This window comes from Chelonia mydas, chromosome 6 (assembly GCF_015237465.2).
Source record: "Chelonia mydas isolate rCheMyd1 chromosome 6, rCheMyd1.pri.v2, whole genome shotgun sequence".
Taxonomy (NCBI): Eukaryota; Metazoa; Chordata; order Testudines; family Cheloniidae; genus Chelonia; species Chelonia mydas.
In genome coordinates this window covers 18,746,822-18,762,239 of record NC_051246.2, presented here as the reverse complement: position 1 = coordinate 18,762,239, position 15,418 = coordinate 18,746,822, and the positions used below count along the sequence as shown (strand labels likewise).

The window sequence follows — 15,418 nt, the reverse complement described above, 5'->3', positions numbered from 1 at the left end:
CTCCTCCGAGCAGGCGGAGGGCAGGGGGACATTACAGTGTGACCTAGCCTTACTGGTTCTGAGCGTGCATCTGCAGGGCAGGTTCAGTCCCCCATCTCCAGAGCTCAGCAGCCTCCACTGGGTCTCGGGTGGCCTTAGCAACAGGGCTACATTTGAAGAACAAACCACCAGATCCTCCACTGCTGTAAATGAGCCTTGTTCCATTGATGGTAATGATTTAATGGTCAAATCGAGGCAACCCTGGTGCCGGTGAACACTACAAGTCCCCCAGGGCCGGCGAGAACGGCCCTAGGCCCCATGGGAAAAGCCCCCAGGCCCTGCAGAGTCCCTCTGGTGAGCTGGGGTAGCCCAGCTGGCTGGGCGCATATCTAATGGTTAACTCCATTCACTGCTGCACACACAGGGCCCAGCTTCCCTTCTCAAGTCAAAGGGCCTGATCCTGTGTGGTGCCAGGCACCCTCCTCTCCAACTGCTCAGCGCCAAGCGGGATGGGGCCCGAATGCCAGGAGAATGGAACTGCAGGGCCCAGCCAGAGCAGGCAAGGTACTGGGGAGGGGCGGCACTCCCCTTTCTGCCAGGAGGCACCAGCTGATCCTTCAGGTGCAAAGACTCCATCCAGCTCCCATGACAGCGCATGGGTGCCACCACCCGTGGGATGAGAGGTGGGGTCAGCTCACACAGCAGAGGGCTCCCCGATGAAAACAGCAGGGGACAGGGGTGGAAGGGCATGCTGGGGTCCCCGGGGAAGAGGAGAAGGAGAAGTTTATGGGGGCCATGGGGAAGAAGAGGAGAGGTCTATGGGATCTAAGGGGAGGAGGGCTGGCAGCTAAGCCAATGAGAACCAATGAGCCTTCACTGGGTGGTGATTTCTCTTTACATCATTGGAAAAGTAAAGCCCTTTGGGAGATGCTGAAGCCCCTGCCTCGTCAGGGGAGACCAGCCCCGGAGTCCCTGCCTCGCCAAGGGAGACCAGCTCCTGCAGGGTGGAGACACAGATCTGCAAGAAAGCAAAGAAAAGGCAAAGCGGTCCTTGAAATCTGGCAAAGTGCGGGGAGGGACCCCAAGAGGGGAATGGAGAAGGTGGAGTGGCCCTGCGGAACTCATATCACCTCCTCAAAGGCTGGGGAAAGGACAGGGATGAGGATTGGCAGCCATCATGCTCTCCACTCTTCATAAGGGCCTGGGACTCCCTTTCCAGCGTCCCCTGAAAGGAAATGCCATGAGCTGTGCCCTGGAGGAAGCCCTCGCTGTAGAGCAGAAAGCCTGATCCAGGCCTAGCCTATCCTGACACCTGGCCTCATCAGCTCCAGCACCAGGGCCAAGTGCTCACAGCTGACTGGCCAGGTCTCTGATGGGTGCGTGCCCTGGTGCTCCACTGCATAGCTGGGGGGCAGCACAATCCCAACCCCCCCTGCCCTGGGAGGTGCCCAGCAAGCTCACGCAGGCCCCTTACCTACTCAGGTACGGCGGTTTGGTAGAGAGCAGAGAAGCGGCTGTTGTGAGGGGTGTCGCGATAGAACGGGTCCAACGTTGTGATCGTCCTGAGAGTGGAGGGGGAGAGCGTCACAGAGGGAAGAGGAGGGGCAGGAGGGCGTCAGGGGCAGGGTGGAGGGCAGTGGGAACCAGCCAGCCTCACCGGCCGACATGGGGGTGGACCCGTCTCAGGGTCTCCGTGGCATTGGGATCTGTGCCCAGTTCAGTGATGTGGTTGTTGGTGGCGAAGCCACCCGGCTGTTGGGGCTGGATCCCTCCGCGGGTCCATCCTTCGCGGTCCACCCCCTTGAGGGTGTTGTCATAAAACCTGCCAGAGGGGAGGAAACAGAGTCAAAGAGTGCTGCATCCTGCTGGGTCCAACAGCTGCTCAGCCCCCTCCCCACAGGCCGGGCGACCCCCTTCCCTTTCCCTGCCCACACACACCCGGGCAGGGCACCCCCACTCAGACCAAGAGAGACACAGGGCATGCACATGAAGAGAGGAGAGAGCGCTGGGGGAGGAAGGGTAGAGCTCCCACAGGGACAGGGTGGGCTGGGAGAGGCAAGGTAGAGCTCCCCCCAGGGGCAGGGTGGGCTGGGTAGAGCTCCCCCCGGGGCAGGCGGTGGCAGTATTTCAGACTCACTTGGAGTTGTAGCTGCTCAGGTACTTGTTGGGCAAATCCGGGTCATAGGGGGGCGTCACATACTTCTTGTTGTTGATGCTGAATCCGGAGAGTTCCTGGGGGAGGGACACAGGGCTGAGCTGGCCAGGCCCGAGGGGACCTGCGGGACCCTGGGCAAGCAGCACAGGCCGTGCTCACACTCACCTTGTTCCCCACGTACTCCCGGCCCAGCAGGTTGGTCTGGGTCTGCGGGGGCCTCTGGAGCCCTCGGAACTGAGCGTGGCTCAGGGGCCCTGACCCCTCGGCCCCAGGCTGGGGTGCTGCGTGCGGCAGACCCTGGGGGGCAGGAGGAGACCAGGTGAATGGGGGGACAGTCACAGATGGGGAGGGAGGAGACAGAGAGGCCAGCACACAGACAGGTTACAGGTGGAGAGGAGGATGCAGGCAGACAGGGAGGACTGAAGGCAGGATGGGGGGTGCCAGTGGAATGGAGGGGGCAGGCAGGTTGGAGGAGGGGAGGCGGGTCGCTCACCATGGCACTGAGGCCGTTGTCTTTGTCCCGGCTGAATCCCGTCTCTCGCTCGGAGCCCTTCGACAGCACGGGCAGGAACTCGTCGCCCTGTCAGGAGAGGGACAAAGTGATGCAGCCTGGGGCAAAGTGTCACCTCCCCCATCCCAAGGACTTTGCAGCCACCCAGTTCACCTGCACAGGGAGAGCAGGGCAGAGGGCGTCACAGCCCGGCCTCTGCGGGGTCACAGGCCCTGATCGCACTGGAAGCCACCCAAGCACTGGGGCTTGGCCACCTATTACAGGACCCTGGGAGAGGGCACTCCAAATGGCTTCCCCAGCATGGAACTATAGCCCAGAAAAGATCTTAATTCTGCTCTCCCCATTTAGTCTCTGCGTGACTCCCCCACTCTGCCCATCCTGCCCCCCATGTCTGGGTGACCCTCCCAACCCTTAGGCTACCCTTTGCCATCCTCCCTCTGCTCCTCCTTCTCTCCCCCCTCCCCCCGGCCCCTCTTACATGGGGGAGAGCGCTGGGCAGGAAGTCCATCTTGGTGATGCTGATGCCAGGCTGGCTCCTCTGCAAGGGAAACGCTGGGCAGTGAATCCCCTTCCCCATGCAGGATGGGCCTAGGATTCCCCTGACAGGCTGGGCCAGGCCTGGCCAACTCCTCCCCTTGGGATCTAAGGGGGATCCCTTGAGATCTTACTAAGGAATCTGCCGGTGTATGGGGCTGGCCCATGACATGGGGTCCCCAGGCTGGTAGGGATGAGGCCAGGCTGTGGGCGACCTCCCCCATGTAGCGGATCTGTGTGTATTGTGTGTGTGTGTAAGTGGGGGGGAAGGTGTTTGGGATGCTGGGCCCCAAACAGCTTTGGCATGTGTTCCAGGGCAGCCCTGATGGGGCACAGGATCCTTCAGCCTCACCCCAGCTGCCGCTCAGAGACGGTTCTGAACAAAACGGGCGGGGGGAAGAGAAACCCACTGGAGAGGCTGGGAAACTGGGGGCTGGGGGGTAGCAAGCTGCACAGGGTCCTGGGTAAGTCTGGGCATGCGCAGCTGGGTCACCCCCAGGTCCAAAGGGGGCGCTGTGCTCCATTCAGAGACGACCACCAGGGGGGCGGGCCAGGGCCCAGCACCTACTGGCTCTCCCGGAGGAGGTGGCAGGAAGGCAATGGGGTTCTGCTGGGTGCCCTCAGTGAATCCCGTCTCCTCCTTGGCTCCTATCGTCTTTCTCTGTAGGAAATCTGTAACGGGAGATGAGGCGGGGGAATACATGGTAATCCACATTCCCAACACTGGGCAACAACCAACATATCTAAGCCACCTAAAGTCACGTAACGCCGCACCTCGGGGTTCGAACCTCCGACCTCTGGCTCGATAAACCACCAGCCTCTCCGGCCAGAGCAGAAAGATCAGCTCCGTTAATGAAGGCTGGAGCTGGCTCATCAACCTCCATTTGGTCTAGCCACTAGAGGGAGACAGGGCCTCCCACAGGGCAAGCCCGGCTTGCATCTGCATTAGCCTCACGCTTAACTGGGCTGCTGATTGAATGCAAAATGAGGCGCACATGGGAGCTGAGAGCACCAGAGAGGAAACAATCGCTGGACAAGCCAATGGATTTAGATAAGCTGGACCGTGACAACTGTGGGACCAGCCCAAACAGGCGTGGGAGGAAAGATCTCGAAGTGGCCCGTGGGTAGCGAAGATCACAGGGAGAGCCCCAGGCTGTTCGGGAGAAACAGCAAGGGAGCCTGGGCTTGGGCCGTGGCATAGCGGTGCAAGTGGATGGGGGCTGCATGTGGAACCCTGCCTCTGACACTCCTGGCCTGAAGGGTGACCTCAGCGTAGGTGGCTGCATGGAGGTGAGAGCGATCATAAGGACAAAGAACCACACGAATGACAGGGGTGAGGTTGTGCAGCCGGCATAGTCTGCACCGGAGACAGGAACTGGGAACCCCAGAACGGCTCATGCCCAGGGGACAATTCAGAGAGCTCCCCACGCTCCCCCCACCCTGGGAACCCCACACCCCTTACCATTCCCAGACAGTTCTAGCCAGTAGAAAGCATGGTTCACCTAGGGTTCCCTTCGTGAGAGGGGTTCCAGTAACACCCCCTCTCTACTTCCCCAGCACCAGTCAGCTCGTCAGCACGGAGACCCCACCCTTTAAGGCTAGAGGAACAGGGGGTTGTGCTCCCAGGCAGAGGACAGAGAGGGCTGCCGGGTGAGGATAGCATCTTGCACAGAGCGCTTTCCATCCAACAGACCATAAAGGGGTTTCCAGTAAGACTAGGGATCATTTCCCCACCACTGCAGTGCAGCGACACGACACAGTGATAGGACAGGCAGGGGAAACAAAGAGCACAGCCAATTGAAACTGCTGGGGGAATTTAGGGAGGCAGAAGGTAAGCGCCTGAATGGGAGTTTGATTGGGAAACTGTTTAAAAGTCCTGCTCTTAGCAAAAGTTCCAGGGGATCTTTAATAACCACAAGCAGTCAGGATCTCGGCTTCCTGTCTCAGCCAAGAGACAGCATCCTCCAGCAGTGCAATGCCCCCTGGCCCCAGGATGGGGCATTGGCTCATTACAGAATACCCGGTGTGCCTTTCCAAGCCATGGCTAGGCCCAGTGCTGCTTAGACAAGGAGGGGATGGCTGGGAATTGGAAGGGTACAGGTGTAGCTCCTATGGGTTAGCCTATGGCAGAGGCCTGGTTGGCTGCCCCAGGACATGGCTCAGGAGGGTGCGAGGCGCTCCAGGAAGGATCGTACCTGGCTGGCCGGGAATGTCAAAGCAGAACTTGGAGTTATACTCTGTGGACATGTACAGAGGGCCCTGCAGGGAGCAGGAGAGAGCGAGTGAACTGGGGGGAAAACAGTCTTGCACCCGGCCTGCCAGTAGACCCCTACCCACCTCCCCAGCCTAGTACCCATCCGGCCACCCACCCAGGGCTCACACACACCCTGCCAGAAGACCCTCACCCACCTCCCCTGCCAGGAGCCCTCCACTCTGGTGCCAGGGTATCTCCCCTTCACTCCAGCACGCAGACACACCAGGGCTGTCCCCCTTGCTTTGCTGCAATGCCCAGGACAAATGTCTGGTGGCTCCCCTTTCCATCTCCTTTGCTCTGGTGCCGGCAGTGGACCAAGGCCCAGGCAGAGTCGGTGCTGCACTCACGTGTCTGGCGTTCTCCCCCTCGACGGAGCCTTTCCCCTGCAGCTTGTGCAGGTCGGGGAGCTGTCTGGGCTCCAGCCCTGTGATGGCTCGCGGCCCCTGGTCCCGCGTATCGAAGTGGACTTTCTTAACCTGCAGAGTGAGCCCCTTTGGTGACTCCTGTGGCAGCGAAGCGCCAGGTCCCCACTCAGCCAGGATGGGCAAGGCTGCACAGGGCACTGCTGAGCCTCTATATCCCCACAGGAGGGCGATCAGAGCCAAGGGATGGTTTATATGGACCTTTGCTGCAGGAGGTGAAGGGGAGTGTCCAAGGAGGGGAGGAACGTCGGGAGCGTGCACACCCCTGTACGTGTGTTAAATCAGCACTTCCAGATGCTGACTGCCTCTGGATGTCCCCAGCTGCAGTGCAAGCCCCCACGCCCTACCGCTGCTCCCAGCTCTAAGGGGGAGAGGGCAGGGCAGACTCCATGCCCATTCAGTCCTTGGCCTCTCTGCTAAAACTGCCAACCCACCCCAGCTGTGCAGGCACTACATGTATCAGGGCCACCTGTCCAATCCAGACTGAGACCTCCCCGCAAACTCCTCATTTCACACAGGCCACCAAGCAGTCAGTGGGTAACCCCACCTCTGGGGTCACATCATGCCAATGGCACCCACCCCCCAATGGAGCCCGTGCTGAGGAGCAGACCACAGCACTTTCTAGGCCTGTGGGCACTCATGAACACTGTCGGGTTATTTGTATTCCCCTCCGAACAGAACCAATGTGTGCTATTGTTTATTATTTGTGTTGTAGGAGCTGCAGTCACTGACCAGGCCCGTGGGTACATTTACACTGCATTGTAAACCTGGGTCTGCAGGACCCAGGCTTATGGACTCTGTTTCCAAGCCTACACTGGAGTGCCCACACTGCATTGTAATCCTGAGCTTACAAGTGCTGGACCAGGGTCTCACAGCTGTGCTAACATGTCCATACTACACTACGCAGACCTCCTGACTCAGGTCTGCAGCTTAAGTTGTGTCCACACTGCAAAATGCCAGGGCTTGGCACCAAGTCAAAGTCTAGCAGGGTCCTATGACCTGGCTCTTGGGTGCTTGTTGACCTGAGTCAAACCAATGTATGTGTGGATGGAAGGGGGAATTGGGTTCAAACCTGAGTCAGAACCTGGGCTTTGCATGCAGTGTAGACATACCCAGAGGTGCTAGGTGCTGTACAGACACAAAACCAGGATAAGCTCTGTCCCAAAGACCTGATGATCTAAGACAAGAGACAACAGATGGATACAACCAAACCTAATTTTGTAAGTTCCATTTTCCTTGTTGCACGTAGTTAATAAAATAAAAGTGTCGCTTTGTGTATAGTTATTAAAGGGTTAGGGCCCTCTCTGTCCAGAGCCCTACAATCTAGCACTAGCTCTGGGATGGAACGTACCATCTACACAATCCTCTAGCCACAATGTCACCAGGCTGCATTCCCAATGGCAAACCCATGGCAGACAGGATCTTGATCCGTGAGCTGGCCAGGCACAGAGTCGGGGCTTACTGGACACTTACGGCTTTGGTGGTAGGGAAGGAAATAGGTTTGTCTCGAACAAACCCGCTCCCCGGCTGGTAGACGCTCCAGGGCAGGGGGTACTTGCCATCAGGCAGCTGGAGGGGTCGGAAATGCTTGGTGGTCACCGTGTCGTAGTTATCCTGGAGGAGCTGTCTGGAGCAGGAGGAAGAGAACAAGTGTGGGATAATGATAGCTAGGTCTTCTGTAGATCTCACAGTGCTCTAGAAAGGAGGTCAGGGTCATTACAGATGGGGAAACTGAGGCATAGGCAGGGGAAGTGACTTGCCCAAGGTGGCAAACCAGGCCAGTGACAGCTCTCCTGAGGCCCAGGCAAGTGCTCCATCCGCTAGGCCGCACTGCAGGACAGATCCCAGCTCTGCACTGATACACCCACCTCCTCAAGGGGTGAGAGGGGAGTAGTGAGGGAGACCCGCCAACCTGGGGTACACTGGTAGGGCTGTCCTGTTGGGATGATCGCCCCAGGGTGGGAGAGGGGTCTATAGTCCATGGGACGGTCCCTACCCCGCACACAATCCCAGCTGTACCCAGGCCCCTCATCTCCACAAGGACAGCCTACCCCACGGCTGGATTATCCACTTCATCCAGGCTGGCCTTGTAAGAGACGACAGGCCGGTAATTGGATTTGTACCCAGCTCCGGAGTGGTGGCCGACACGAGGATGGAACCTCTCCTGCCCTGCCAAACAAAGCAGGGGAATCACAGATATCAGCCACGCAGGCAATGTGGGGGCCCACAGAGAGAGAGACACTTGCTCAGGGAGGGAGACGCCTCCAGTTCCTTTAATACTGTTAGAGCCTTTGAAAGGACTTGCTCTTCCAGGACAATCCCCAAGCTCCAAACTGCAATGGCGCCTCAGCAGTTGGCATCACCAGGGATTAAACTCGGGAGACTGAGCTGAAGCAGCAGGTCCATTAGACTGGCACCAGGGCAGGACTCATACATGGCTATACAGGCTCTGGCCACCAGAGGGGACCAGAGAGCACAGATAGTCAGTTCAAGACGATGTGGCTGTGGATGAGACAGGGACAGGGCCAAGCCTGGTGGGGAGCTGTGAGGGAGATTCAGTCCTTAGTGGGATAGCGCTGGGGACACAGGGGCCTTGCTAGGGAAGCTGCCCTAGGCCTCGGCCCTGCTGGGACACTGAGGCTGGGGTCAGGCCAGCAGTGGATAAGTAGAGCACAGTGGGAGGGAAGCGCTGCTGACTGGCTCCCTGAGCCCACTGGGTCGGTGGCTCCGAAGGGGGTGATGGCCGGCACACAGGGATGCAGGGAAGGCCATTCACATGGCCTGCTGGGGCACCAGCTCCAGGGCTGGCATGGGCTTCACCATCCCCTCCCCTGATCCTTCATGGCCACACATGCCCCGTCGGGCACCACTTGCTGCAGGGCCCTTACCGTAAGCCGTGCCGTAGCTCGTGGCGTAGAACTTCAGAGGGTCCATGCTCCCACCAGCGCTCGTCCTCACATAGGGCGAGACGCCACCTAGGGGGAGGCGCCCCATGGCAGAGGGAGAGCTGGATCTCCGGGGGACAGCGTGCCCAGTGGCTATAGAGACAGAGGACGTGGTACAGCTGAGCATGGGGACAAGAAGATCGCCACCCACCCTGCCTGGCTCAACTGCTCCTCCGGTGTCTCCCTGGCGATGGAGTGTGAGGTCATACCTGTCGCACTGTGATGTCAGAGCAGGGGCAAGGACAAAGCCCAGCTCTGAGCCCATTGCCCTTCCGGGGTAGCAAGCCAGCGGATCCCAGAGCCAGGGGCAGGAAAGGACCACAGAGGCCTGGATCTCCTGGGAACGGGAAGGGCCCAGAGCCCTGAGACCCAGCATCACAGTTCTGAAGCAAGGTGATCCTGCCAGGGCCTGGAAGTGACAGGGAACTGTGCTGAGCCCAGGGGCTATGGGACACTTTCTTGGACACCCTGGGGCCGCGAGTCATTGTGTTACCCGCCTGCCTCAGTGAAGGAGACTTTTGGTGGTAGCTGGGTGTCCTGACCCCGCCAGCCCTTCAGCCACTCAAGGACTCTCCCAGCCACTCAAGCACTCTCCTAGGGCTGTGCCAGCCCCTACTTTGCCTTGAAGGGCAACACTTGGTGCACCACAAACTCCTCAAAATCATCCCCCCCGTAGTGTCCAGCCCCTGACACTGAATGCTCACAGTAACTACTATGTTCTCTACTCTCAAGGGAACAATACACCCACCAACTTGTTTGAGTCAATTGAGTATCCGTTCCAGTATAACAACACAGCACTGGCACCTCTTTACAGGGACAACCAATCGGAGTTTATTAACAAAGGTTAAGATTTAAGAGCTGCCAAGCAAGGATAGTAAGAGCAGCCGGTTACACATAAAACCAAAGGTTCAACATGTGTCTTAGAGTCTAAACAACTTTTAACAGGTGAAAATCTCATCTAAGGCAAACCTTCCAGCATCACTAGCCCAGGAGGCAACTTTCATTAATGGGAAAAGTGCTGATCTTTTTGCTGCCTCACTGAAGGTGTCCTTTTGCCTTCCCCTTATGCCCCCCCAAAGTTCATTGTCTTTGCACCCCCCAGACAGGAGAGCCCTTGCAGTCTAGTCTACAGTGTCTTCCCATCCTCCTCGGTATGTCGTAGACAGATTTGGCTTAATTTACATGATACAGAGACATATCTTCTCTCCTGTCTGGCAGAAACCTGTGGGTCAGCTCTGCCTGGTTACAGATTTAAAGACACAGTGCCAGGATGCACACATCACTTTTAAATGATAACCTCAGTGTTAGGATATAGCTATTCAGGCCTGTCTGTAAAGGCCTATACTCTAAGAATTTAGGTGTATTCTTGTCACTAAGCTAGTTATAGAGGTATAAAAGAAAGAATCAAAATCACTGTCTGCCGGTGTAAGGGCCTTCTCTTACTGTGACAGTCTGAGGCCCTGTGCTTAGGCTAAGGCCTTTGGCGAAGCAGCAGAGGCAGCCATAAGCTGGGAAGCGACCGGTCACCTCCTCACATTCCAAACTAGTCACACTGAAAGGAGGTGCTATTGGGCTGTTAAGAATACAATCCTGTCCTGATCGTGCCTATCGCCTCCAGAGAAAGGGAAGTGCCTAGAAGATGTTAAAGGAAACTTAGTTTGATAGCATCCTATCTGGCAAGAACTCACTTATCAATAGCTGGGATGTGAAATCCTCATTTCTTTGTTGTTCTGTCCCTGTAGTCCCCATTTCCCTATTGTTTGTCTGTATAATCTCTGTCTGGTTCTGTGATTGTTTCTGTCTGCTGTATAATTAATATTGCTGGGTGTAAACTAATTAAGGTGGTGGGATATAATTGCTTACATAATCATGTTACAATATGTTAGGATTGGTTACTTAAATTTCAGAAAAATGATTGGTTAAAGTATAGCTAAGCAAAATTCAAGTTTTACTATATAGTCTGCAGTCAACCATGAAGCGTGTGTGGGGGGGGGGGAATGGGAACAGGGAATGGGGGTGGGGAATTTTGCTAAAGGGGGAAGTGGGAACAGGGAATGGGGGTGGGGAAACTGGAATCATGTTTTGCTAAGGGCAGGAATGGGAACAGGGACATAGGTGTAAGGCTCTGTGGTGTCAGAGCTGGGAAGGGGGACACTAAGGAAGGGAACTGGAATCATGCTTGCTGGAAGTTCACCCCAATAAACATCGAATTGTCTGCACCTTTGGACTTTGGGTATTGTTGTTCTCTCTTCATGCGAGAAGGACCAGGGAAGTAAGTGGGTGAAGGAATAAGCCTCCTAACACTCAGTACGTACATTTCACAATGGTATTAGTGATCAGCGTGATGCCAGCTTTCATTTGATACCTTACACTATGCTATTTCTTGCATAATGACAGGTTTCAGAGTAACAGCCATGTTAGTCTGTATTCGTAAAAAGAAAAGGAGTACTTGTGGCACCTTAGAGACTAACCAGTTTATTTGAGCATGAGCTTTCGTGAGCTACAGCTCACTTCATCGGATGCATAGCATATCGTGGAAACTGCAGAAGACTTCTGCAGTTTCCACGATATGCTATGCATCCGATGAAGTGAGCTGTAGCTCACGAAAGCTCATGCTCAAATAAACTGGTTAGTCTCTAAGGTGCCACAAGTACTCCTTTTCTTTATGCTATTTCTGGATACATACCATGACAGTGTGGTGCTAGGTGTAGTGAGTTTGTCAGTCCTGTTAGATGTTGCTGTTACAGGACAGGGAACCCTTTGTCAGTTGGCACTGAGGGGTTCAGAGGGTCACATACTAACACTGTCACCCAGAGAGTTACGAGGTGATAGCCCTAAAGGGGATTTTTCTTTCCCTCCTCTCCCCCCCCGCTAGGCTCCTCTTTCGGCTTCTCTTCCCCCCTCCCGGAGCCCTTCTGCTCTGGCTCCCCAGCAGAGAACTCCCTGCACCTGTTGGTGGAGCTCCCCAAGCCTGGCTATCCATCCCATCTCTGCGGTTTTACCCAGTGCAGACTAGGGATTAGCAAGAGGCCCTGTCTCTACAGAGAGGACGATCTGGCCCCGCAGACTGGAGTGTGCAGACAGTCCAGGAACTTACCAGAGAGGGTCGGGTCCAGCACAACTAGAGGCTCAGATGGCAGGAGCACGTGTGGATCCCCCACACCCATAAAGAAGTGGCAAATGCTGAGCATCTTCTTGCTGTGCTCTGTCCGAGGAGCTATCCTTATGGACTCTAGACGCACCAGAGAAGGCTCCTCCAAGCTACTTCATGGCACCTGGCCTTCCTGCTGCTGCCTGAGTATCTCAGGGGCTTCTACTCACCTCTGAGTTCCAGGGGTCAGCGCAGGAGTAAGGTGTGTTGGTACTTTTCCAGGCTCTGCCCACAACCCAAGCTCCACCCCTGTTCAGCGATAGGGCAGATCGCGGAGCAAGAGAGGCAGATCCAAGGGGAGAGCCCTAGGCCCGTTTGGGCCCTGCCATACCACTGAATCCAGCCCAGCTCCAGCACATGTGGCTGGGCCAGCAGCCCCTGCTCTTCCACCGTCAGCCAAGTCCAATGGCCATAAAAAGGGACACTGGCTGGCCCACCAGAGGGAATTCAGGGTCTTTCACCTCCACTGGCTCCCATCTGACCCCAGGCTGCACATAGGCTGACCTTGGTAGATAGCTGTTCAGATCCTTGGGGGAGGGTGGGGTTTTTTTGGGGGGGGGAGGGGGGGGGTTGGGAGGTCTCAGTGAGCAGTATAAACCCATCAGGGGTATTGTCACTGGCTGCCCCTTCTGTTGGAAGGCTCAGCAGAGACACCATGGAGCCAGCCGTCCCCTCTCAGCGCTGAGGGTCAATCCCGCAGGGACAGGCTGAGCCACACTTATCTGGGCTGGGGACAGAGGGATCACATGGGCAGCTTCCCCCACTTGCTCTGCCACCTCCCAGCTCTGCCCACCCCCCGCCCTGCTCCCACCGCCCTCCTGGGGCGCTGCCCCCTTACCTGCCCCAGGCGAGGCTCTGGCAAGGTCCTGGCAGGCGCTGGGCAGGGTTAGGAGCTCGCTGGAGGAATGTGCAGGCCTGCCCAGTCACAGCTGGTATCCTAGCAACCAGCGCCTAGCAACCGGCTGGAGAAACAGGACAGCTTCCAGCAGGAAGGAGCTGAGGCCCCCCGGGATCTCAAAGCAATTTACAAGCACTCTACAAGCACTTACAATGCGGGCCAACATCCCAGACCAGGGCTGCAGGGATTTCCAGCCCTGCTGCCTGATCGCAGCGCAGGCTGATAAGGCCCACCCAGCCCAGATGCTCCTGAGCCACACAGAGGGCACTACACAGGAACAGGTGCCCAGAGTACACAAGCACCCGCTGCACACATGTCCCAGCATTACCAGAGGCACGGAGAGCAGCCAGCGTGGTTGTGGCCAAAGTAAGAGGCGACTGCATTAGGCAGACAGAAAGCAAGGGGCGAGGAGATACAGCCACAGGACGCTTGGCTGAGAGCAAGCGGTGGAGGGATTGGCCAGGTCATCAGGTAGCAAACCCAGGGGAGCCTTCACCTTGCTTAGCTCCCAGCCCTTCAGCATTCAGGACGCAACAACACCACATGGCCATTCCTTGGTACTTCAGCTGAGGTTAATCTCCCTTGATCCTGGTACAGCTCCTGCTGAGTCTCAAAGACACTGAGCTGGGAATCTTTCAAGGGAACAGATCAGTTGCTATGTGTCCCTGCTCCACCCTTCCTACCAGTCACAGGTCCTGTCTTCTGCCCACTTCTCTGCCCTGCAATGAAATGACAGGACCCATCCCCCTCCCTGTAGCAATGAGATACCTAAAAACCTACTGTTTCCAGCTATCCAGAGTCAGCCCCCACCTCTTCCCTTCACCACCCCAAGGCTCTGAAAGCCTGGCCAGCACCTTAGGTCTCCCCATTGCAGAAGCTGCTCTCAGGAAAGGAGGAAGAGAGAAGAAGAAAGGAGGAATGAAGGCCTGGCCACTGTAGCTAAAGCCCTGCATAAATTACAGGGTGTTTGTCACAGCTCAATGTTTGAATTTCACGGGACAGGCATGACTGCCAAGTCTCCCCTTTCCCTGCCCCAAACTGCTGCAATTTTCCCCATGGGACGGTGGAAGCAGGCATCCTGGCTTCAACCTCCCGCCTGAAGCCACAGCTACTCATGGGGGTAGGTGACAGATCAGTCCTACCCTGGGAAGCAGGTAGGGTGGTGGGCCAGTGCAGCTGTTTCACCACATGGCACTAGCTGTCCAAGCCCATCTCAGTCCAGGTTGCAGCTGCTGCTCCCTGCCTTGCTGGTGGGGAGAAGGGGACGGCATCAACAACACATGGCGATTAGGAGCCCTGGGCTCTCTCAACCTACAGCAGCCCCTGGCAGGCCCAGGGAAACACTGCAGGAGCTGAGACTAGGATCTGCACTTGGCACACAACAAAGTGCGTAAGGGGGCCGTGCCCTTGCAAAGAGGTGGAGGTGAGTCTGGAATCCATCTTTTCACCCCACTCCCTCACACACCATCTCATGCACCCAGTGGCAGACCCTTGGCTCAGCCCTTGCCGTGTCTCCCTTGGGCCTGCTGCTGGGCCAGGACTCCTAACTGCAGCATTGTCAGCACTGCCCCCCTCTCCCTGCTGGCCAGGCGGGCAGCTGTAACAACAGCCTGGGCTAGATGGACAGTGTCATTTGGTGAAACCAGCCCAGCCTGCATCCATTACTGTGAGTTGTTTCATCCCCCTTTCAGTCTCCCCCCTCTGCTGGAAAAATCACAATATTGGGCTAATTTCAATGCAGCCCCTGAAATCGTGATTTAACAGGGTCTTACCGATAACACAAGAGAGAGATGGCAGCCTGGCCAAGTGCATCCTGAGACCCCCCTCCTCCTCCTTTCCAGCTCCTTTCCTCCCCTTTCAGGGGAGGGATAGCTCAGTGGTTCGAGCATTGGCCTGCTAAACCCAGGGTTGTGGGTTCAATCCTTTCCATTTAGGGTTACTGGGCCAAAAATTGGGGATTGGTCCTGCAATGAGCAGGGGGTTGGACTAGATGGCCTCCTGAGGTCCCTTCCAACCCTGATATTCTATGGTACATGGCAATAAATGAAGCTAAACTCATCAAACCCACTCGTAGCATCTTTCCCACAGCAGCAATTGCTGTAGGGATGCAATCTGAACACCAGCGAGAGGGGAGAAGCTAAGAGACACTCTGTCTAGAATGGCAGCTCTTTGGGGCAGGAACTGCCCACTTGGTCTGTGTTGGCACAACCCCTAGCACAATGGGGGCCTGGAGCATGATTGCAACTCCTAGGTGCTTCTGCAACAAAAAATAATCGCACAGGAGTCGCTGTTGGAAAAGGTTGGAGTGTGCTCAGTTTAAGCAAACCGTTTTCAGCCTGTGGGGTTGGTTGGTCACGTAATCAGTCGTCACATGGGATTGAGCATTGCTGTTCTCCTCCTGAAGCAAGTGTTTTTAAACAGGAGGCTGGGGAAGAGCATGTGGTGGATACCCTTCCTGCTGAGTGGGTCTATCTTCTCCCCCCGCCCCACCCTTTACACTGAATTTACCCATTGGTGGGCCCTGGCCACAAGGATTTACAAGGAATGGTTAATGGAGAGGCTGTAGCCA

General features: G+C 56.5%; 1 protein-coding gene across 5 annotated transcripts; it reads right to left on the bottom strand.

Moving 5' to 3' along the window:
- Positions 1 to 32: 32 nt before the first annotated feature.
- Positions 33 to 15,336, bottom strand: PPP1R32 (protein phosphatase 1 regulatory subunit 32). Of its 5 annotated transcripts, none has more exons than XM_043549637.1 (14): positions 12,790 to 15,336; positions 8,744 to 8,893; positions 7,907 to 8,024; positions 7,329 to 7,482; positions 5,781 to 5,909; positions 5,375 to 5,438; positions 3,748 to 3,851; positions 3,124 to 3,183; positions 2,628 to 2,714; positions 2,300 to 2,431; positions 2,117 to 2,211; positions 1,637 to 1,801; positions 1,458 to 1,541; positions 33 to 997 (listed from the first exon to the last, which is right to left on the bottom strand). In XM_043549637.1, exons 2-14 carry the CDS (start codon positions 8,847 to 8,849, stop codon positions 874 to 876), a joined length of 1,422 nt encoding a protein of 473 aa, XP_043405572.1. In that variant the 5' UTR covers positions 8,850 to 8,893; positions 12,790 to 15,336; the 3' UTR covers positions 33 to 873. The 5 variants fall into 5 exon arrangements, with proteins under 5 accessions (XP_043405572.1, XP_043405573.1, XP_043405574.1 ...); XM_043549638.1 differs by lacking the exon at positions 12,790 to 15,336 and adding an exon at positions 9,010 to 10,246; XM_043549639.1 differs by lacking the exon at positions 3,124 to 3,183.
- Between the last annotated feature and the right edge of the window lie 82 nt (positions 15,337 to 15,418).